The sequence below is a fragment of the Poeciliopsis prolifica genome, unplaced genomic scaffold, assembly GCF_027474105.1.
Source record: "Poeciliopsis prolifica strain line A6 unplaced genomic scaffold, Auburn_PproV2 SCAFFOLD044, whole genome shotgun sequence".
In the NCBI taxonomy this organism is placed as follows: Eukaryota; Metazoa; Chordata; class Actinopteri; order Cyprinodontiformes; family Poeciliidae; genus Poeciliopsis; species Poeciliopsis prolifica.
Window position 1 is genome coordinate 3,635,243 of NW_026562419.1, and position 24,064 is coordinate 3,659,306.

The 24,064-nt window shown below is 43.3% G+C and overlaps 5 protein-coding genes across 6 annotated transcripts in view; 2 read left to right on the forward strand and 3 right to left on the reverse strand.

Moving 5' to 3' along the window:
- The window catches only part of LOC129376517 (uncharacterized), a 226,746-nt gene that overhangs the window by 138,199 nt on the left and 64,483 nt on the right, over nt 1-24,064 (reverse strand). The window lies entirely within an intron of this gene.
- On the reverse strand, nt 7,301-8,730 carry LOC129376693 (uncharacterized protein DDB_G0271670-like). Its single transcript, XM_055056277.1, has 5 exons — nt 8,547-8,730; nt 8,322-8,357; nt 7,860-8,174; nt 7,535-7,784; nt 7,301-7,462 (listed from the first exon to the last, which is right to left on the reverse strand). Exons 1-5 carry the CDS (start codon nt 8,575-8,577, stop codon nt 7,309-7,311), a joined length of 786 nt encoding a protein of 261 aa, XP_054912252.1. The 5' UTR covers nt 8,578-8,730; the 3' UTR covers nt 7,301-7,308.
- Nucleotides 11,109-16,128, reverse strand: LOC129376694 (coxsackievirus and adenovirus receptor-like). Its single transcript, XM_055056278.1, has 5 exons — nt 15,173-16,128; nt 13,375-13,716; nt 13,193-13,288; nt 11,998-12,066; nt 11,109-11,541 (listed from the first exon to the last, which is right to left on the reverse strand). Exons 1-5 carry the CDS (start codon nt 15,243-15,245, stop codon nt 11,354-11,356), a joined length of 768 nt encoding a protein of 255 aa, XP_054912253.1. The 5' UTR covers nt 15,246-16,128; the 3' UTR covers nt 11,109-11,353.
- LOC129376689 (uncharacterized) lies at nt 15,415-21,130 on the forward strand. 2 transcript variants are annotated; one of them, XM_055056273.1, is made up of 8 exons: nt 15,415-15,436; nt 17,088-17,123; nt 17,257-17,541; nt 17,722-17,874; nt 18,020-18,106; nt 19,677-19,763; nt 20,882-20,965; nt 21,051-21,130. In XM_055056273.1, the coding sequence occupies exons 1-8, from the start codon at nt 15,430-15,432 to the stop codon at nt 21,125-21,127; spliced, it is 816 nt and encodes a 271-aa protein (XP_054912248.1). In that variant the 5' UTR covers nt 15,415-15,429; the 3' UTR covers nt 21,128-21,130. The 2 variants fall into 2 exon arrangements, with proteins under 2 accessions (XP_054912248.1, XP_054912247.1); XM_055056272.1 differs by lacking the exon at nt 15,415-15,436 and adding an exon at nt 16,641-16,704.
- Nucleotides 21,141-22,329, forward strand: LOC129376704 (peroxiredoxin-like). The gene has a single exon (XM_055056295.1). It carries the CDS (start codon nt 21,681-21,683, stop codon nt 22,059-22,061), a length of 381 nt encoding a protein of 126 aa, XP_054912270.1. The 5' UTR covers nt 21,141-21,680; the 3' UTR covers nt 22,062-22,329.

Here is a 24,064-nt window from a genome sequence, read left to right on the forward strand (position 1 = left end):
GCCGGGCCGCTTCCGGGCCGCTGGGCCGCTGCCGGGCCGCTTCCGGGCCGCTGGGCCGCTGCCGGGCCGCAGCCGGGTCGCTGCTGGGCCGCTCCTGGGCCGCTGCCGGGCCACTGGCTGTTGGGCTGCAGGGCCGCTTATGGGCCGCTGGCCGCTTCCAGGCCGTTGGCCACTGGCCTCTGCCGGGCCGCTAGCCTCTGCAGGGCAGCTGCAGGGCCGCTGCCGGGCCGCTGGGCCGCTGCCGGGCCGCAGCCGGGTCGCTGCCGGGCCGCTCCTGGGCCGCTGCCGGGCCACTGGCTGTTGGGCTGCAGGGCCGCTTATGGGCCGCTGGCCGCTTCCGGGCCGTTGGCCACTGGCCTCTGCCGGGCCGCTAGCCTCTGCAGGGCCACTGCCGGGCTGCTTGCCGCTGTCGGGCCGCTGCCGGGCCACTGCCGGGCCACTGCCGGGCCACTGGCTGTTGGGCTGCAGGGCCGCATATGTGCCGCCGGCCGCTGCCGGGCCGCTTATGGGCCGCTGGCGGGCCGCTTCCGGGCCGCTGGCCTCTGCAAGGCAGCTGCCGGGCCGCTGGCCTCTGCAAGGCAACTGCCGGGCCGCTGGCCGCAGCCGGGCCGCTGCCGGGCTGCTTGCCGCTGTCGGGCCACTGGCTGTTGGGCTGCAGGGCCGCTTATGGGCCGCTGGCCGCTTCCGGGCCGTTGGCCACTGGCCTCTGCCGGGCCGCTAGCCTCTGCAGGGCCACTGCCGGGCTGCTTGCCGCTGTCGGGCCGCTGCCGGGCCACTGCCGGGCCACTGCCGGGCCACTGGCTGTTGGGCTGCAGGGCCGCATATGTGCCGCCGGCCGCTGCCGGGCCGCTTATGGGCCGCTGGCGGGCCGCTTCCGGGCCGCTGGCCTCTGCAAGGCAGCTGCCGGGCCGCTGGCCTCTGCAAGGCAACTGCCGGGCCGCTGGCCGCAGCCGGGCCGCTGCCGGGCTGCTTGCCGCTGTCGGGCCACTGGCTGTTGGGTGCAGGGCCGCTTATGGGCCGCTGGCCGCTTCCGGGCCGCTGTCCTCTGCAGGGCAGCTGCCGGGCCGCTTATGGGCCGCTGGCCGCTTCCGGGCCGCTGTCCTCTGCAGGGCAGCTGCCGGGCCGCTGCCGGGCCGCAGCCGGGCCACTGTCGGGCTGCTTGCCGCTGTCGGGCCGCTGCCGGGCCGCTGCCGGGCCGCTGCAGGGCCGCTGCAGGGCCGCTTCTGGGCCGCTTATGGGCCGCTGGCCGCTTCCGGGCCGCTGTCCTCTGCAGGGCAGCTGCCGGGCCGCTGCCGGGCCGCAGCCGGGCCACTGTCGGGCTGCTTGCCGCTGTCGGGCCGCTGCCGGGCCGCTGCCGGGCCGCTGCAGGGCTGCTGCAGGGCCGCTTCTGGGCCGCTGCCGGGCCACTGGCTGTTGGGTTGCAGGGCCGCTTATGGGCCGCTGGCCGCTTCCGGGCCGTTGGCCACTGGCCGCTGCCGCGCCGCTGGCGGGCCGCTTATGGGCCGTTGGCCACTGGCCGCTGCCAGGCCGCTTATGGGCCGCTTATGGGCCGCTTATGGGCCGCTGGCCGCTTCCGGGCTGTTGGCCATGGCCGCTGCCGCGCCGCTGGCCTTTGCAGGGCAGCTGCCGGGCTGCAGCCGGGCCGCTGCAGGGCCGATGGCGGGCCGCTGGCCACTGGCCGCTGCCGGGCCGCTGGCCTCTGCAGGGCAGCTGTAGGGCTGCTGCAGGGCCGCTTATGGGCCGCTGCTGGGCCGCTGGCCGCTTCCGGGCCGCAGCCGGGCCGCTGGGCGCTGCCGGGCCGCTGGGCTGCTGCCGGGCCGCTGGCCGCTTCCGGGCCGCAGCCGGGCCCCTGCCGGGCTGCTTGCCGCTGTCGGGCCACTGGCTGCTGGGCTGCAGGGCTGCTTATGGGCCGCCGGCCGCTGCCGGGCCGCTGTAGGGCTGCTGCAGGGCCGCTTACGGGCCGCTGCTGGGCCGCTGGCCGCTTCCGGGCCGCAGCCGGGCCGCTGGGCCGCTGCCGGGGCTGGGCTGCTGCCGGGCCGCTGGCCGCTTCCGGGCCGCAGCCGGGCCCCTGCCGGGCTGCTTGCCGCTGTCGGGCCACTGGCTGTTGGGCTGCAGGGCCGCTTATGGGCCGCCGGCCGCTGCCGGGCCGCTTATGGGCCGCTGGGGGCCGCTTCCGGGCCGTTGGCCACTGGCCGCTGGCCTTTGCAGGGCAGCTTCTGGGCCGCAGCCGGGCCGCTGGGCCGCTGCCGGGCTGCTTGCTGCTGTCGGGCCACTGGCTGCTGGCTGCAGGGCCGCTTTGGGCCGCTGGCCGTTTCCGGGCCGTTGGCCACTGGCGCTGCATCGGAACCAGCAGAAATATTAAAGTCTCCACTGATAAACTGAACTCAGGCTTCATTGATCCACTGCTGCTGTTCTGGACGGGATCAAATTCCTCAACTGGATCAACTGGATGTTTCTGCTCCGGTTTCTGTCCCGCCCTTGACAGTTCTGTCCAATCAGAGCAAAGATCCTCACACACCTGGTTTGGTTCACAAACTGGTTCTGAAATTCTGAAAGTGTTTTTATATTTTAAAAAATTGTTCCAAAGTCAATTTTTAACATTTGATTAAACTATTTATTGTCCAAACCTGATTTTTCTCTTGATAGATTTGCAGGATGTTTAGCTGCAGTGTTTGTCCACCAGGGGGCAGCAGAGCCTGCAGTGTTTGTCCACCAGGGGGCAGCAGAACCTGCAGTGTTTGTCCACCAGGGGCAGCAGAACCTGAATCGTCTGTAAAAATCTCAGTCTTTCATATTTTCATTCTGCTGAACTTCAGGAAAGTTGGAAACATTTTAAATGTTATAAAAATCTTCTAGATGATAAGTGATGTTGGTCTCAGTAGGTTTATTGATGGATTATTGATCATATGGTTGATCAGACATGATGCCTTTAACTCACTGATGGTTGATGGTGGAAAATGAAGGATTCTTAAAGCTGCAGCTCAGAGGAACCAACTGGATCTAAACCAGTGAAATCCTTCAGTCTGATCCAGGCAGAGTCACTGGGAGACTGGAGTCCAGATCCACTGGGACTGGGCAGATATCAATGATATCAATGATTGATCATCAATTTATCATCAGACAGTAATTATACAAGTTTAATCAGTTTAAACTCAACCAGGAGATCATCTGGGTTTGTTTTAATTTTTTTATGCTCTTCAGAATAAAGTTAAAATCATGAGGATAATTTTAAAACTGATTTTATGAATAAAGATGATAAAAAAAAGCAGAAAAACTTCTGGATCATTTGAGTTATTTTATTTCAAAGATATTTTTAGACAAAACAACAGAAAACAAGCAGAAAATGCTGCTTTGGTTTAACAGCTTTAATCTGAGGTTCAGGTTTAATTTACATTCTGTAAATAAGTTTCAGCTGCTGAACCACAAACAGACAAACTGAACATCAACAAGCTGCAGAATCGCAGGTTAAACAGGTTAAATGGTTAAACTGGTTAAACTGGTTAAACTGGTTTAACTGGTTAAACTGGTTAACAGACTGAAGCTGCTGAGGTTTTAACAGTTCAGACATTTAAAATCAAATAAAAACATGAGACTGAAGTGAGAATGAAACATTAAATCCATTCATGAGGGAAGAAACTAAAACATTCAGATGAACATTTGTCTCCATCTGAGTCGATGTTTTTCTCCTGCATTCATTTATTGTCAGAATCATAAATCAGATTCTTCTGAATGAACAACTTTCCAGTGTCTAAAAGAAACTATGTGAGGAACTGAACTGATGTTTTCTTCCTGTTGTCAGTGGATCCAGTTTCACATCAGCAACATTTTCAGTTTCCAGAGTTTCAGCATCAAAGTTTTCTTCTTCTTCTGTCATGGTGGCGTACAGAACAGTAGTGAAGCAGCGCTGCCTCAGAGCTGCAGAAGAAGAAAACATCAGGTTACTGGATCATTTAGCTGCAGCTAAGCTAACCTCTTAGCACCACTGCTGCTAGCATGGCTAATGCTAACTGACTAGCCTGAGGCTAACTGCTGCTAACATGGCTAATGCTAACTGACTAGCCTGAGGCAAACTGTTTCTAGCATGACTAATGCTAACTGACTAGCCTGAGGCTAACTGCTGTTAGCATGGCTAATGGTCACTGACTAGCTAGCATAGCTAATGCTAACTGAATAGCTGGCATAGCTAATGCTAACTGACAAGCCTGAGGCTAACTGCTGCTAGCATGGCTAATGCTAACTGACTAGCCTGAGGTTAACTGCTGCTAGCATGGCTAATGCTAACTGACTAGCTAGCATAGCTAATGCTAACTGACTAGCCTGAGGCTAACTGCTGCTAACACATGTTGAACTATAAAGTGACTCATTGCTAAAGCTTCCTGTCAGTAGAAATTTAATTATTACATAAATATTGCAGGATTATGGATCTGATCAGATGTTCCTGTCTGCATGTTCTCTCTGGGTAATCTGGGTAATCTGGATTATTTGTTGTAATCTGGATTCTCTGGCTAATCTGGACTCTCTCTTGGTAATCTGGATTATCTCTGGGTAATCTGGGTTCTCTCTTGGTAATCTGGATTCTCTCTGGTCAAACTGGATTCTCTGTTTATAATCTGGATTCTCTCTGGGTAATCTGGATTCTCTCTTGGTAATCTGGACTCTCTGTGGATAATCTGGACTCTGTTTATAATCTGGATTCTCTCTTGGTAATCTGGATTCTCTCTGGTCAATCCGGATTCTCTCTGGCTAATCTGGATTCTCTCTGGGTAATCTGGACTCTCTCTTGGTAATCTGGATTATCTGGGTAATCTGGATTCTCTCTAGCTAATCTGGATTCTTTCTTGGTAATCTGGATATTCTCTTGGTAATCTGGATTATCTGGGTAATCTGGATTCTCTCTGGGTAATCTGGATTCTCTCTGGGTAATCTGGATTCTCTCTTGGTAATCTGGATTATCTCTGGGTAATCTGGATTCTCTCTGGTTAATCTGGATTATCTCTGTTTAATCTGGGTTCTTCCATCAGGTATCAACGTTAATTAATCTGATTCTCTAAGTTACTGTCTCTGGATTAACTCTGGATGTTTTCTGGCTGCTTGTCCAGTGAAGAACAACAGAGACAATGTTGAGTTTTTTATGGATCTGAACTTCAACCTCTGATTTGTTTTTCATTGAATCATGTTATTAGTTTAATCTGCTCTGGTTCTTCCTGATATAATCATAATCTTCCTGATGTTGCAGGAAACTAAAAGTTGTTGATTTGCCATCAGGCTGAACTGATCTAGGATCTGAATGCAGCAGAGATCAGAGATCAGCAGCTTTACTGACTGAACATGGTGAATGTTTGATCTGCTGAGATCTTTACAGTCAATATCCATCCATTGATTTCTACCCCAGCTCATTCTGCCCCTAGTGGCCATTAGGAGTAATGCAGGAAAACCTGGACAGAAGCACAGAGGAGCTGAGAGTTTAATCAGAATAACAATAAAGAGAATGTATGGAAACACACCATCTATAAATGATAAAGTATTTAGTTGACCTGCAGGCTGGCAGCAGTTTGTTTTCATCAGGAAATGTTTTCTGGTTTCTAGCAGCAGCAGAAACCACCAAACTTCTCACCTTCATTCAGCCAATGAGACGTTTTCACCTCACAGTGAGAAACAAACAGTTTGTCAGGTTTGAGTCGACGGCTAAAGACCAAACCGCAGCCTGAGACTCAGCCTGCATGTGAACAAGCTTCACATGTTGCTGTGAGCCTGGCAGGAGAAACAATTATAATATAATAATAAAATCATAAAATAATAAAATAATAAACGCTCTGAGAGGATCAACCAGCACTAACTGCTCAGAGACATGAAATTAACTCAGAGATTCTGTTTATTTTACATTTACTGATGAAAACTAAACATTTCCTGTATTCAGAAACTGAAAAACTCAGACATGAGGTGATAATCTGGATATTCCAGAATAATTAAAATAAATATGATAATGTTAAAGTGAATGTAAATGTCTGCTCAGATATCAGTCTAGTTTGGATTAAACTCTCGGCTCCATACATTTCTTCAAGTTCTCCTAAACATTCCACTTTTTCTTTTTCACTTTGCTTTTGTAAGCGATTTATTTTAAAACGACAATCACATTGAGGTGGAAACAAAGCTAAAGTTAATTTGATTCTCATTTAATTTTCTGCCTATTAATAAAGTTTATTATATCTGATTCAATAAAAACCTGACTTCCTCCAGTAGATGCAGGAAACTGGTTTCTGCTCCCAGTTTGTCCAGAATCATTTTCTGAGCTCCTCTTCACATCTGACCCTAATCCTAACCCTTAACCCTAACTCTAACCCTAACCCTACCCTAACCCTAACCCTTACCCTAACCCTAACTCTAACCTTAACCCTAATAACTCTAATAACTCTAACTGTAACTCTACGTAAAAACAAACCAGGAGTTTTAAAATCAGCTTAAAGTTTCAGTCAGAAAACTGGAGACTTGACGTGTTTCAGACATGAAGAAACTCATTAAATATGATATTAAAATGTATTTTAGTGGCTGTTCATGAATCTGTGGGCTCTGCAGCGTTTCCATCACAACCTGAAGCAGAAACAGGAAACTGGACGACCTCAGAGTCTGTTAGCGTCAGTTAGCAGAAAAACCACAAACTGCTGCGAAGCTTCATTACAGAGACAAAGTTTAACTTTAACCTGCTGAACGAACAACTGGAGACGAACGAGAATAACTGCAATTTATATTAATTATTCTATTATTATATCAAGTTTGTATCACAAATTTTTGATCATTTATATTAGAAATAGAGACAAAATAAAAAAAACTCATCATGACAGAAAAAACATTAGAAACTGGAATTTCATTTTGACCCAGTGGTTCAATACTTTATATTATTTTGGTGATTAAAAGGTTTATTGATATGATATTGATATAACTGATCAACCTTTATTTGTCTTGAGTTTTTGCACAAACATATTTGAACATCTAATTGATCGATGAATTTATTCTGATCAATAGAAAAACTCTGAAAATTTCAATTCTTTAGTTTTTTCCAGATGAAGCAAAATATTAAAATCAAACATTTTGATTGATTTGTTTTTCTTTTCTTCCTGCTGTGATAGTTTAACATCAGTGTGAGTTAATCTTTTCTCTTCAACTTCCTGATTACCTGAAAATTAATTATTGATAAATTATTGATAAATATCTTCTGCATTGAAAATATAAAAACGTACAAAAACTCAAAACGAAAATAATTTAGAGTTAACAGCTGCATGCATCACGTTGATCTCACCTTTAGATTTCCTGTTAATGTGACGATTGACCAGTAGAACCAGTAGAACCAGTAGAACCAGAACAGCAGCTGATAGAGACAAGAGACCATAGAGGAGAAACTGGGAGGAAGATGAAGAGGAAGATGATGGAGGAGGAGTTGATGGAGACGATGTGGTTGATGGTTTCTCTAAAATAAAGTTTTAATAAGTTATAAATTCATGTTAACCTTAAAGTTCAGGATTTATTGAACCTACCTGACCTCTGACCTTTGACAGAGACCCTGCTGGATGGAGACTCTCCAGAACCGCTGATGCTACATTTATAGAGGCCTTCATCAGAGCTGGAAACATGGAGGAGGGTCATGCTGCCTGCTGATCCATCACCAATGAAGGAGCCATCTTTATAGAAAGCAGCTGGGAGGTTGTGGGTTGGATTCCTTGCTCTGCAGCTCAGAGTGACGTCATCTCCCTCCATCACAGGGAGGACAGGACTCTGCAGGATCACTGATCCTTTCAACACAGAGACAAACTACAGCATTTCATCCATTTCCACACAGCAACACTAACTCCACAGTCTGATCTTACCAGAGACAGAGAGCTGGATGCTGCAGCTGCTGCTGCAGCTGCTGCTGCTGCTGCTGCTGCTGCTGCTGCTGCTGCTGGAGGATCCAGACTCACACCAGTACAGACCAGTGTCTGATGGGAGGAGGTAGGTCATGTTACAAGTAGAACTATTTAATTCCCCCCATCCATCTTTGCACTGAGTCCTTGTTCCTCTGCTGGTGTTTCTCCTCACTGTCCATCCAGATGATCTGTTTTCATCCTCACAGATCAGAGTCACTGATTCTCCTCTAAAGAACTGGGATCTGCTGGGACTCACAGTCAAATGAACTGGAAGAACTGGAAAATAGAATAATCATATCAGTTTTTAAAATGTTGAATAAAGTGTAAGTGAAATTAAAGAATTGTATTAAATTGTTTCATTTCTTTCTGAAACATTTAGTTTTGCATTCTGTAACGTTTCAAGGTGACATTAATATAACGAACCTTCATCCACTGTGCAGAACACCAACAAGGTCACAACTAAAGAGGAATAAACATTTTTAGATCAAAATCTGAGAAACTTGAATATCAAACAAAAAATCTATAAATTTATAAATGTGCTCATTTTCTTTAATGCTCTGATTTCTGACCGGACTCTAAATAACCCATTAGAACCATGAAGGGCAGCAGAACTGTGACCCAAACGGGCCATAAAGTGTTTGTACTCACAGAGTGAAGCTGGTAGAGATGTTGGTCTCATCGTAGCTCTGACTGATGTGAAGCTTCTGTTCAGCTGCTTTTACTGAGCTGAACCCGCCTCCTTCCTCCACATCAAGGGCCCAGAGCAGCAGACAAAGCTTCACCGGATCCACTCACATTAACTCAGCTCTCAACCACCAGCAGCACCAGGACTGCTTACATTCAATAATGAATCTGAATGTGTCACAATATCCTCCATAAATGATTTATTACATCAGTGGAATCAGATGAAGGATGTTGAACATGGAGATGCTGTAGAGGAGAGACAGAGGAGGTTGATGGATGTGGATCAGTGGGTCCAAACTGGGCTCTGGAGGTTCTGGAGGTTCTGGTGCAAGTGGCCTCCAGAGTTGCTGTATTGATGGATTTACTATGAAGGGTCAGAGTTCAGACTGTTGAGCTGCAGCTGCACCAGGATCCATGTTTCTATCATTATTCTGGTTCTGATGAGTCCAGGAAAGCAGAGATTGGTTTTACTGGTTTCCAGTCTCAGATGACTGGCTGCTTTATCACAATGTCTTTCTGTACCGACCATGGATTGACCCTTGACCTCTAATCTTAGCCGCTATGATAAGAGCCGTCATGTTGAATGTATAAATGTTTTCATGCTGGGCCCGGATCTGTCCAGGCTGATCCACGGATCAGAACATCAGGGAGTCGAGTTACAAACTAAATGCTGCATTTGATGCAAACTGCAGAGTTTGGAGGAGCCATGTTGGGACGACTTCCTGAAGGCGGAGCTTCAGAGGGAGCAGGAGGTCTTAAAGAGACAGAGGCCCAATTTCTAGGAGTTAAATTAAATCTATTTTAAGTTATAATTGATCAGAAGTGAAGGTAACATAGTGACTTGATTGTGCTATAAATGACAATATAACTAGATAATACATAATAATACTGACTTTAATGCAAAGTAAATATCACTTCTGATCTGTGAGTGAAACCAAAACATCTCGAGTCTCAAAATGTGTTTTTCTGACAGCATTTTGTGTTTAACGGCTAAAAAGCTTCAGATCGAAGCCAGGAATTCATTTATTCTTATTAACAGTTCTAGTTACAGAAACTAACTGATGACCAACCTTACAAAAACCCATTATATTATAACATTAGTTTACATAAGTTTAAATGTAGATAGTATATAGAGAAAGATGAACTAAGGTGAGGTGAACATTTTGTCTGCAGTTAAATGCTGCAAATAAAACCATCTACTGTAGAGTTCAATGAAATTCCTACGTTTCACAACTAACCTTGTCAGGTTCATTTGACCTTCTATTTAAATTATCTGAACTTTTCTTTACTCAACTCCTAAAGGAGCGATATCTGTCTCCTGGTTAACAGAGCATGACGCCCAGAACATTTCCATATAATTCATTTTCTTTATTATTTGACAGAATATGTTGGTTTAGCTTATAAACAGTTTAGACCAGGTGTTGACCAGTCAATTAGTCAACCTGAACTAGAATCAACTTGAAGACAACAGACAAAACCTGACAGAACAAGAAACACAAGTGACGTTAAATACTCAGGGGGTAATAAAGAGAACCAGACACAGCTGGGATCAATCAAGGAAGAGACGGATCAACATGGAGACTGAAAACACACAGAAACCTAAAATCAACAGAAAAACTCAAATCAACACAGAGAAAAACAAATCCTTAGTTAGCAAAGGTCTCCTAATAACAAGACAGTTACATCACCACATTAACCATAGATTAAAAAAGAAATAATTATATTTCAAAGGTTTTAAAAAATCCTGTTTAAAATACATTATTCATGATCTTTAATCACAATTAAAAAACCAAACATCTCAAAATGTGTTTTTCTGACGGCATTTTGTGTTTAACAGCTAAAAAGCTTCAGATCGAAGCCAGGAATTAATTTATTCTTATTAACAGTTCTAGTTACAGAAACAAATTCATGACCAAACTAACAAAAACCTATGAAATATGTAACATTAGTTTAAATGTAGATATAGAAAGAGATGAACTAAGGTGAGGTGAACATTTTATCTGCAGTTAAATGCTGCAAATAAAACCAGAATCAGTTCCTGCATCGGTTCATTGTGTCGCCTGTGCATCTTAACAATTAATGCTAATGATGATCAATCAAAGTCCTGATAGAATTTTCTCTCCATTGATTCATTTCTGTGTCATCAGTTAATCATTTTGCTCTTTAGCTGTTTTAACTTGTAGAAAATGTTTGCAGGAAAAATGTAATTAATCATTTCAATTATAGTTACTGTAAGAAAATATATTATTTTCTAATTTTGGTTAAAATTCAACATAAACATCAATAAACAACCTGAAGTGAATAATCAGAATCATTCACTTGGTTTCAGTTCACAAACTATCAGGAAATTAAATTTCATTATTCTCAATGAAATATAAAACATTTTTCCTTGTATTTAGTATATATATATATTAAAAAAAAAAAAAATATATATATATATATATATATATATATATATATATATATATATATATATATATATATATATATATATATATATATATATATATATATATATATCGGGGCAGTAACCCCCAAACTGGAGCAGTGGCTACAACAGATCCCAGGAACAACATCAGACATCTCAGTCCAGAAATGTGCAGCAGTCCTTGGCACAGCCAAGATACTGCAGGACCCTCAAGCTCCCAGGCCTCTGGTAGAGGACCCGAGCTCAGAGGATAAGAACCACCCATGGTGGGTGAGAAGGGAATTTTTTATATATTTACTGTTATTTTACTGACAGGAAGTCAGCCAGTGGAAGATGAGTTTCTTCAGATCACTGCAGGTTGAGTTTCTGGTTGTTTCTTCTTCCAGAGATAGAAAGAAATAAATGCAGCAACAACCAGAGAGAATAAGGAGAGAGAAACGATCAGTCCAGGAACCGTTCTGCTCTGGTTCTGGTTCTGGTTTCGGTTCTCTCCATCCTGCCTCCCAGATCTTTGGCTCTCAACCAACTGAACTGTAAAACAGAAACAGGAGTGACATGAGTTGCCAGGTTGGCTGGAAAAACCCCAACTGGGGCTAAAACCTCCTACAGGATGAATCTGCTGTCTCAGTCGAAGCTCTGAAAACAAAATCATATTTTATTTTTGGAGCTTTTTCTGGATAAAACGTCTGGTTAGAACATTTTCTCCTGGTTTGATATCAGGATCATTAATATGACTGATTGTCAGTGTTTACTGACCAATGATATGAACTCTGTGTTAGCATGTCAGCAGCATCCTAATGTAATAATATTAATATCACATTAATGTTTAATGATCTAGTTCAGCTTCTAACCTGCTGAATGATCTGAACTCACAGCAGGAATGAAAACATGCAAATAATTGATGCAGAAGCAAGTCGGAAATAAATGCCAAATATTCATTAGAAGTATAATAAATATTATTCAATCTGTTTAACAGTAACTCCAGACCTTGTAATGCTTGAGCTCGCGCCTCCCCAACATGGCTTCCTCCACAGTCGGTCACTTCAGCTTCACTTCCTGCAGACGAGAAGCAAACAAACCACAGGTTGTTTAGCAACAGCTGCGTTCATGACTGGACAGGCAGAAAAAATCAAACATGACATGAAAACATTAATGTGGTTAAAGTGGAAACACTGAGCAGAGTAAATTAAAACGTTACATTAGTGATCAGCTGTTGATGAAAACTAATCAATTCATCAATCGTCTCTTAATGGATCTGAATTTCCCTCCATTATTCCATCGTTCAGCCTGATGACAGAGAATCAGATCTGATGTGCATTTTTATGGATTAATAGTTAATAGTTACAGTATTTCAGTCTGTGTGTGTGTGTGTGTGTGTGTGTGTGTGTGTGTGTGCGTGGGTGTGTGTGTGTGTGCGTGCGTGGGTGTGTGTGGGTGTGTGTGTGTGTGCGTGCGTGGGTGTGTGTGTGTGTGTGTGTGTGTGCATGCGTGCGTGGGTGTGTGTGTGTGTGTGTGTGTGTGTGTGTGTATGATGGGAATCCCTAAATTCTGATGTTTAGAATTTCATAAAATGTCTCATGAAATTATGAAATTTTATGAGAACATCGTTAAAATTATTCAAAATAGCAGGCATACAAAATAAAACTCACATTAAAAATACTAAAGTAATTTATGCATTTAAAAGAAGTAAGAACTAAAAGACCAGAAATAATAAAACCAAAACAAAGTCAGGATCATAACAGTAACATTGTTCATTGTTGCTCCTGATTAAATAACTTAAACTGAATTTAGAGGGAGAATAAATGAAGCTGCTTTCTGAACCCAAAGAGAAAAAGTTCTGACTGAACATTTGGTTCCTCTTGTCTTTATACGACTACTGATCAGTTTTATATCAGAACTGATCAGTTTTATATCAGAACTGATCAGATTTAAATCAGAACTGATCAGTTTTATATCAGAACTGATCAGTTTTAAATCAGAACTGATCAGTTTTATATCAGAACTGATCAGTTTTCATCTGTGATCGGTTTGAATGTAAAGGGTTAATGTTGATCAGGCGAGACGTGATGAAGGTTGGAAGACAAATGGAAACAAAGACAAAACAAGTAACTTTCAATCAGGCCTTAAATGAAGACGATTTAACGAGAATCTCTGAACCCAACAGGAAGAGGAGAGGCGGTACCAGCTGTAGGGTCAGAGGTCAACACCTCCTGGTTTCCTCCCTCCTCCTCTGATCCGGGCCGGGTTTTCTGGTCTCCTTTGAGTTTCTCAAAGCGAGCTGCAGAACAGAACCAGGAATTAGTCTGACCCGCCAGAAGATCATCATCTGATCTGAGGAAGCTGTTGATTCTGATCCAGACTCACCAGGCGGAGGGGGCGGAGCTACAACCAGGTGGACGGTGCTAATGAGTTGCTTCCTGCGGTTCTTCCCGGTCTGAACGACTCGACACTCGTACGTCCCGCTGTCATCCGTCTTCCCGCCCTGCAGAACCAGAGACACGTCTCCGTTCTCCAGATCCTGCAGTCCAACCCGGTTCTGATAGGACGGATGCTGGTTGAACGGGTCCATCTGCTCGTCCCGATACAGCAGAACGTAATCTGAGCCCAGGTCGGTTCTGCGCCACTCCACGACCAGAACCGGGTTTGTGCTGGTCAGGCGGCCCGGCAGAACAACCGTCTGTCCAGATTCAGATCTGATCTGCTGATCTGAGGAGAAACAGAGAAAAACACAAACATCTGAAAAATATGACGCTTTTGAACGTGATGACATCATCATCTGTCCAATAAACCCGGTTAGCGTCCATCAGGGAGGCGGCTGGTTCTGATCCAGTTTAAAGCTTCTGTCATCAATCAACACTTGAACACCAAACATATCACTTGATCAATTTACTTCTCTAATAATAATATTAATAAAATCATCTGTTTGCTTTTATAAAGATCTTATTTGAATCCAATATGCTGGTTATGAATAAATGGGAACCAAGATGGCCGTCATATAAAGCGGCAAATTAAATTCATATTAAAGTCAAACTGAAGGAATCTGAGCAGCTTCACATGCAGTTATTTCATCATGTTTAACATATTTGGTTGTTTCTTTAATAATTCAATAGTAACTATTTATTCAATCTGATTTTAAGCCACTGGTCTAGTTCAAGTAAAAATACTCTACATATAAAAGCAAAATTATTCATATGCTGCAACTTCATCTGTTCAAGTTTCATGTTTCTCTTCACTGAAAGTAAAATTTATGATTATAGTGAAGATGAGTCAACAAAAATATCTTTACATGGATCTGATTAATAAATCCTAAAATTGTTATTTTCATCCATTTTCTAACAACCCAGTGAGTCAGAAGGTTCTGCTGCCTCTACAGCTGCATTCTGGGAGAGAGGCGGGGTCACCTGGACGGGTCACCTGGACGGGTCACCTGTCCATCGCAGGGCAACACAGAGACAAACAAGACAAACACACACACACACAGACACACACACACACAGACACACACACACAGACACACACACACAGACACACACACACACACACATACAAACTCCATGCAGGAAGATCTGGGATTCGAACCCGGGACCTTGTTGCTGCAAGGCAACAGAGCTGCCAAGTTTTATTGAGTTAATGATCATTTTTATTGATTTCTCATCCTTTGAAAGTTGATCAGAATCAAGATTCTTTCTTTTTTGTTCCGATGGTTTTCCTTTTGTCGCAGCTGTGAGGGCGGGGCCAACAATTTATTTATTTAAGGCACTTTTCTGACCTCTGACCTCTAACACATTGATCTGCTTCCCACTGTGAGACAGAACAACAAGATCTAGTTAGTGGAGAATCCTTGTATATGAACCAATAAATATTATTATTATCATCATCTTGGTGAATGTTTACTGCCTCTCGACCTAACAGGGAACTTGTAACAAGATCAATTCTTTGTCCTCCATGTTGTGAATAATTTCCCAGGAAAGTGAAACTGAATTTGCTGCACAAAGATCTGAAAACAAACAGGCTTTAGTTCAAGTCAGTCGGTTTACAGTGAAATCTCATTTTATAATTTTCTGTCTTTGTATTTTCTCCGTTTCTAAGTCTGAAAACAGGTCGTAATGTTTTGCTCCTATTCTAACCGCAGTTTACCTGACGCAGTGACGCAGTGACTCACCTGCGGACACAGAGACGGGAAGAGCCGCAGAGAGCAGAGAGATTCCGCAGAGCAAGCAGGTAACTGCGGACATTTCCAACACCTGGAGTCCAAGAACCAGAACCAGAACCGAGAAAAGACATAAAAACAAAAACTAATTTAAACTTGTAAACAGGAAGCGATGAAACTGGAGGCGTGGCATAAAATGTTTGAAAATGAGGTGGAGCTTCCTGGTTACATGCCTACATTCTGTCACCAGAGGGCGCTGTTACACAACAATGAAAGGTCAGGTCATTTTATTTACGTCACATTTTCAGCAACAACAATGATACAAGAAAACGCTGTTCAGCCTCAGGACTTCCTGTCCTTCATGTTCTCAGTGTTTCCGCTTTAACACCTGATGCAGGTGATGAATCCTGTTAATGAGCAGCCAGTGCTGCAGCCGGTGCTGCAGTGAGCTTTATGGATCAGCACTGATGAACTCTGAGGTTCAGAGGTCATCATCAGATTCCTATCTCGCCTCCAGCCTCCTGCTAAAACAAAAACATAAACTTCTGAAATACTCCTGGCTGATTTTCAGATATGAAATATTGAACCATTTTCCTCCCCTATGAAAAGCTCCAGGGACAAATCTGATCAGAGGTCAGCAGCTTCCTGTTGCTTTATAATTAAACAGTCATCAGCTGGATTCTGTGGAATTCTGGGTAATGTAGTCCTGCTGCAGCAGAGGAACATCTCAGACATGCATGGGGTCAGAGGTCATGGGGTGTCAATGTTTCATGAGTTAAAACACAAAAACAGCTGAGAGGAGTCCGGTTCTGGTCCTGACTGATGCTCCAGGTTCTGGTTCTGGTTCTGGTCCTGACTGATGCTCCAGGTTCTGGTTCTGGTTCAGCCCAGTTCTCTGGTCCAGATTAGTTGAATGTAGGTCCAGTAGTTTGATTGGGTCCAGTTTAAGCAGAGACTCAGTCCTTCCAGTTCAGTCCTCCGGAGATGAATGTGACGTCACCTGTAGCCCCGCCCACTGAGAGCTCCCGCCAATTGAAAAACGGTGTTACTGTGACATCACTTGTTCACTGGCAGATCTCTGCTGATGCTGCTGGTTAAATGTTGATGCATTAAATGTTTCTGAGAAATGACATTTTTCTCTGTAAAACCTGGACTGGATCTGAATCAGGACTGGATTGAATTTTATTGTTTCTTAGTAAAAACTGAATTTGTGTGAAAACTGAACGGACTCCTGTGAAGATACCTTATTATTGTCAATAATAATAATAATAATAATAATAATAATAATAATAATAATAATAATAATAATAATAATAATAATAATAATAATAATAATAAAAGTGATCATTGGTTGGTTGTATTTCTATTGATGCATTTCTGGTTTTTGCTGCTGTGATGCTGTTAGGTGATAAATGTGGGTTGATCCAGACACCACAGGAAGAGGGGGGGCTCAGTTAGTTCAGTTAGTTTCTAGTGAAAAACTGTAAAACTGCTGAAATGAGTCAGAGCTGCAATGAGGGAAACATCATTTCTCTGTCTGATCTGTAAGTAGAGAATCTTTGTTTTTATTTAACCTGAAACTGGAGAAAAGAAGAAACTCTAGTTAACATGAGATAACAGGAAAGATCCATAGACTTCAGATTAAACACGTCTCTAATATGTTTGTCACTTTAACAAGACGCAGCAAAACCAAAATGTGCTGTCGACTCAGAGCATTTCAGAAAACATAAAAACAATATAAAAATGTTCAATTGAGGTTAAAGTGAATCATTTAGAAAAAGGAACTGTTCAACTATAACAGACACTGTTACTAATGTAGGAAATGTGCATCTTTATTTGACCAAAAGCAAAATTTTTTACATTTAGTGACAATTAAAACCTAATTATTGTTTATAAGACATGATCCAAGTTGTGTTTTATTTTGCAGTTCTGATCTCCTTGCAGGTTCATCCAACCGTTGAAGGTCAGTGAAACGTTTTATACACAACATTTTATGAACAGTTAGTCAACAAGTTAACACCTTTACTGGTTCTTTGATTTACTGAGACGTCACTACAATCATTTAAAAAACACTTTCTGTTGTTTTCATTCTCCAGTTCGTCTGACTGTGAGTCCCAGCAGATCCCAGTTCATTGAAGGAGAATCAGTGACTCTGATCTGTGAGGATGAAAACAGATCAGCTGGATGGACAGTGAGGAGAAACACCAGCAGAGGAACCAGGAAGCCATGTGGAGATGGATGGGGGAAACCAGCTGGTTCTACATGTAACATCAGCTACATGTACCCACATGACACTGGTCTGTACTGGTGTGAGTCTGGATCCTCCAGCAGCAGCAGCAGCAGCAGCAACAGCAGCTGCAGCATCCAGCTCTCTGTCTCTGGTAAGATCAGACTGTGGAGTTAGTGTTGCTGTGTGAAAATGGATGAAATGCTGTAGTTTGTCTCTGTGTTGAAAGGATCAGTGATCCTGCAGAGTCCTGTCCTCCCTGTGATGGAGGGAGATGACGTCACTCTGAGCTGCAGAATCAGGAAATGGGATTAAATGTATTTTTCTGTTTCAGAGGAATCCTTCATCCCTTCTACCCAGACTCCCCTTGCTGTCCAGACCTCCTCCTCCTCCTCTCTTCTTCTTCTCTACATATTGCTGCCTCTTGCGTCTCTGTTTGTTCTGGTCATGTTGGTTCTTCTGGGACGGCGTCTTTGCAACCAGTCCAGTGAGTCTCACTGGTTTTCCAGTCACATCTCTTTCACCGTCTTTATGAAAATACTTCATTTACATCCAGGATCTTTAAAAAGTTGAATTTTCTAGTATTGAATGTTTCCCTGCTTTGGTCTCATCCTGGTTTTGTCTGATTTCAGATCAGAAAGACGTGATCAGAGGCAGCAGTGAGACCTGCAGCGACGTCACAACATCAGCTGATCATCAGGAGAACGACGGGAGAAACGGTGAAGAACAGCTGCAGCAGGAAACACAACGTCACAGTTTTCACCTGGAAACAAGTTTAACTCAATCCAGCTTAACCAACGTTTTCTTTATGAAACCAGTTCAATGCATTCAGATCCAGCAGATTAAAATCTGGGATTATTTCATTAGTTTAAAGTAGATTCTTTTTATTGATGCGTTTATCGTATATTTCAAACTTTTAGAGGGTTCTGATGGGCTCGGTTCTGACTGGTTCGGTTCTGATGGGCTCGGTTCTGACGGGTTCTGATGGGTTCTGATGGGTTCTGATGGGTTCTGACTGGTTCGGTTCTGATGGGCTCGGTTCTGACGGGTTCTGATGGGTTCTGATGGGTTCTGATGGGTTCTGACGGGCTCGGTTCTGATGGGTTCTGACTGGTTCGGTTCTGATGGGTTCAGTTCTGATGGGCTCGGTTCTGACTGGTTCGGTTCTGATGGGCTCGGTTCTGCTCAGTTCTGATGGGCTCTGATGGGTTCTGATGGGCTCGGTTCTGACTGGTTCGGTTCTGATGGGCTCGGTTCTGCTCAGTTCTGATGGGTTCTGATGGGCTCAGTTCTGATGGGTTCTGATGGGTTCTGATGGGTTCTGACAGGTTCTGCTCAGTTCTGATGGGTTCTGATGGTTCTGCCTCAGTGGAAATGAAGCTCTGTGGTTTCCTGTTTTTCATGCAAACATTTCAGCGAACTTGAAGTCAGAACCACAAAAATGACAGGAAGTCCAGATGCTGTCAGAAGCTTCTTGCATTGAAGTCGAGTATTAAAATGATTATTGCATAAATGATTTTATTAATTCCTTAATGAACAATGAAAGCAGAACTTTGAACTTATTTCATTTATTTAACCTTTTTTTAACTGGGCCACTTATTAACAACAAATTCTCATTGACAATAATTATTTAGCAGAAATATATCGTAATGTTGCTGTGTCTGCGATATTTATGTCATTTTAAACATAAATGTCTCTTAAACTGTAACTTTGTGTGCTGCTAAATCTGGTTTCCAGTGAGAAAAATCTAAACATTTTGTATGATTGAATTTAACTTTAGTGGAGTTTAGAAGTGTGTGATGCATGACTGGAGAGTAGTAGGAGAAAACATCAGAGAGGAAACTCAGGATTACTTAAACCAGACTAGAACCAGTTTCACTTTCTGCAGAGTATTTTTATTTTATTCAAATGAAAATGCTTTTTATTTGTAAACTATCTTCAGATTTCCAGGTTTGATACGTTCTCCAGATATTTGGGAGAATTTCCCTTTAAGCCGATTCATCTTTAACTTTTATTTTTCCTGTTTCTCCTGAATGACTCGGTTCACTGGATCAACGTCGATCACATTTTCCCTCAGGAATCATTTCAGCTCTAAGATGAAATGTTTACAACTTTATCACTAATTTGGGGACATTTTCCATGAAAAGTCTGATTTTTCTCTTTTGATTCTTCAGATGTTGCTTTAATATTTTCATATGTTGAAGCCAAACATATTTTCAGATATTTTCTAAATCTGAGAGTTTTGCTCTGATTTCATGGAAACATTTTGTTTCTTTGGATTCATTTCAGATTCAGCTGCAATTTATTCAACGGTGAGACGACAAGACGGCAGTTATGGAGAAATATTGATCAGACACCACAAGTCAGACAGAACAGGTACAGATTGATCAGATTGATCAGATTGGTCAGATTGATCAAATTGATCAGATTGGTCAGATTGATCAGATTGATCAGATTGATCAGATTGGTCAAATTGATCAGATTGATCAGATTGATCAGATTGATCAGATTGGTCAGATTGATCGGATTGATCAGATTGATCAGATTGGTCAGATTGATCAGATTGATCAGATTGGTCAGATTGGTCGGATTGAACAGATTGGTCGGATTGATCAGATTGATCAGATTAATCAGATTGATCGGTGCAGCTCCTCTCCATCGCTGTAAAACCTGAACTCTCTGCAGTCTCTTCAGCTCTGAGTGTCACTTTGTGCTGCTGCCACTGAATCTGCAGATTCCTGCATTACATTCATAAACATGACAACAATGAGGTTCTTCAGATGGAGAGAAAAGGGAAAGACGTGTCAGTTTGTCCTCCAGTAGCTGATCTACAGATAAAACTCATATCAGTTTATCATAAATGAAACTTTAAGAAACAGGAAGTCTGAGTCTCAGATTAAAGCTGTCAGGATGATTCAATCTGAATATTTCACTGATCCAAAGGAAAATCAATGCTGCTGCAACTCATATTAACTCAAGATGCTTCAGAGTAAAATATAAAACGTGTTTATTAAAATAAATCCAGCTGCACATCATCCAACCCAGAAGGAACAAAAAGCAAATTTCCTGCCAGAAACACAGAAATGAAATATTCAGAAATAAAAATTAAACTGGAGGAAACAGAATTAATCCAACTCTAGAAACTGATCAGCTAAATTCCAGATAATCAACTAATAGATCACTGAAGAATCTGATGATGTCTTTTCCATTTCAGGCTCTTAAAATACATTTTAATGAAGATGATTTTGAAGTGAATAACTGTGAGCTTCTTCATGGTGCTGATGTGACTGAACCTGATGAACTTTCTCTAACATGATGTGAACATTTTTACATAAATTTGACTTTATGATAGTAGAAAGTTTCTCATGTGTCACTGAAAGTTGATGAAATCAGATTTATCTTGTTCTGTCTCCTCTCCCGGTACATGAACATCCTGCTGATTCATTCCTATAATTCTGACTGTGGGGATCAATATCCTGCATCTTGGTTTCCAGAGAGAGATCCAGCTGTGATTTATTCAGCTGTCAGAACCGACAACATCAGCTGCAGAACGACAATCAGAGACAACAGAAACAGAGGTGAAGAGTCTGATTTACTGCATGTTGATACAAAATGTGTTTTATTAAAGTTAAATATGTTAACTGGATCCTGGATCTGTTTCAGAACCACATGACATCGACTCCTCACTGAGGAAATCTGCTAAAGGAAACAGCAGCGAGAGAAAAACTGAGTTCTGCTGAAGAAGTTTGATTCTTCCTCTGGCCTTCAGCAAGTAGATCACCATAGATCTCGTAGATCTCCGTAGATCTCTCTCCATAGATCTCTCTCCATAGATCCTGTAGATCACCATAGATCTCTCTCCATAGATCTCTCTCCATAGATCATGTAGATCACCATAGATCTCTCTCCATAGATCTCTCTCCATAGATCTCTGTAGATCTCCATAGATCTCTCTCCATAGATCTCTCTCCATAGATCATGTAGATCACCATAGATCTCTCTCCATAGATCCTGTAGATCACCATAGGTCTCTCTCCATAGATCTCTCTCCATAGATCTCTGTAGATCTCCATAGATCTCTCTCCATAGATCTCTCTCCATAGATCATGTAGATCACCATAGATCTCTCTCCATAGATCCTGTAGATCACCATAGGTCTCTCTCCATAGATCTCTCTCCATACCCAGGTTTTCCACGGTTATTCCCCACCATGTCTCCTGGAATCACTCAGGTTGGGAAAAACCTGCTCCAGAGTTCAAGGCCACAGCTGCGGTCGATGGCCAGTTCAAGGACATGAAGCTGTGTGACGACAGAGGGAAGCACGTGGTCGTCTTCTTCTACCCCTTGAACTTTACCTTCGTGAGCCCGGCTGAGGTCATTGGGTCAGTGACAGAGCAGAAGGAGGATGAAGGCTTTGTGTGCAGGGGTTTGTTTGTGGGAACCTGGAGGCAGATCACCATCAACGACTGGTCTGAGGGTCACTCTGTGGATGATCCCTGCATCTGGGGCAAACCTTCTAGCACCCAGACAGACAGGTTTGTCCTGCTGGCAGGAGGCCTGGGAGTCACACCATCAACCCCACATGGAGAAGAGCAAAGCAGTAAATCTCCAGCTCTTCTGTCCAGATTGTTCCTGAGAACAGCACTTGTCTTTGGATTGGAGGTTTCCCTGTGAAATACTCCAGATCTTTAGAACCAACTTATCCACTTCCTGTACCAGGATAACCTCTTAGACTCACGCACTGAAACTAGACTTTAGTTCTGATCCTCTTTTGTTTCTCTATATAGTGATATTTTCCTTGCTGTCATTTGCTGCCATCTCTATTAAAACTGTGAGAAAAAAAGAAATTAAGATTCTTTATGAGAAACTGTGAGAATGTTTCCACCAGCAGTACCAGAATCAGCCAGCAGGGGGCCCACCATGACTTTCTCTGGCTGTTTGTGGAAGAATGAAATAAAGTTAATAGTTTGTTTATTTTATACAAACACTGTAACATATAAATAGAGACAAACACTGAACACTTTGCACTAAAAAGAGATAAAAATAAACTGAACATATAAACACATTTATAAATAATCAAATATAAACTTTAATGTTGTCATTTTGACATTATGAATTATTGGTGACCAGTGACTGAAGCTGAACCAGTGGAGATGAGCTGATGCTTTTATGATGCTGCTTTGGCTCTGCTGCGCCACCTACTGGTCAAAATGCCGTATAACAGGCAGCAGCTGTGAGACCAGAGGATTTAATAGCAGCTAATTAATAAACTGCTGATTATCAGTGAGTCAATCATCTGGACTTCATGTGATTATTCCTAATTATTCCAGACTGGAACCAGAACTTCAGCTCCACAGTCAGTTAGAACCCAAACATCTGCTGGAGACCCGGACCTGACCCATGACCTTATGACCCCAATGTCCAGTTACCATGGAGACCCGGACCTGACCCATGACCTTATGACCCCAATGTCCAGTTACCATGGAGACCCTGACCTGACCCATGACCTTATGACCCCAATGTCCAATTACCATGGAGACCCGGACCTGACCCATGACCTTATGACCCCAATGTCCAGTTACCATGGAGACCCTGACCTGACCCATGACCTTATGACCCCAATGTCCAGCCTGCGTTACCATGGAAACCAGCCTGTTGTTCTGTCTCATTTCCTCCACGTGGTTTGAACCTGTTCATCCTGCAGTCAGCTGATCACCAGCTGATGCTTCTGGGCTCTGATTGGTCAAACCGGGACACGCCCACTGCTGATGCACGGATTATTATAAACCTGCAGCGTCAGGTTTTCCTCTCCGCCTGCAGCAGCGGGATATGACGACACGGGATCTTTGTGCGTGCGGTTTGCTCTCTGCGCATGCGCAGGAACTCCAGTTTGTTTAATGAGTTAATTTAGAAGCAGCTTGGCTGATCACTGTGCTCGCGCAGCTTGGTTCATCACCTGCTGCAGAGGACCACGTGACATTGCTTGGCCAATCAGAGCGCAGTATTCAGCGGCTGTCGCTGTTTCTTTCTCAATATTGTAATCCATACCGAACATGTCGAGCAAAACCAGAAAGTGGTCAACAGAGCTTGATGTGCATCAGGAAGCAGGAAAGGAGTCAGAGTCTCATCTGCAGGATGTGCAACAAGTTGAGCAACTCCAGGCTCCACTGGCAACTAAAGTACAAAATGGATCCAAAACGACAAAAAAAATTAAGTTATTGAAATGTTTTAATTCTTTAAAAACATCCAAATTCATTTTTAATTAGTAAAATAGCCAAAAAGCAAAATATTCATGTTTGGGGATGAAATTCTTTTTGGCCATAGAATAAAGTAATACTGTAATCTGTTGTGAGTTCAGGCTCTGTGTTGGTTTGGTTCTTTGAGCAAAGTGATGTTCATGCACAGCTCATTTTGTGCATCAGTAGAAGAAAAAGCATATATTTGTGTCTTGAAATTGGAAACAAAATCATATTTTATTAATCAGTAACGAAGGGCTCTGAGTGAAACTGGGTTCAGTTTGTTTGTTTCAATGATGGACCTCAGGATGAGCAACTCAGTGTGAAGTTATTAGTTAACTGGATTTATTTAAGCCTAAACAATCAATAATAATAGTTAATAACACTGATCACAGTATTTATTTGTGTTTTTTCAGATATTTTTACAGTTGCAGTTTCTTC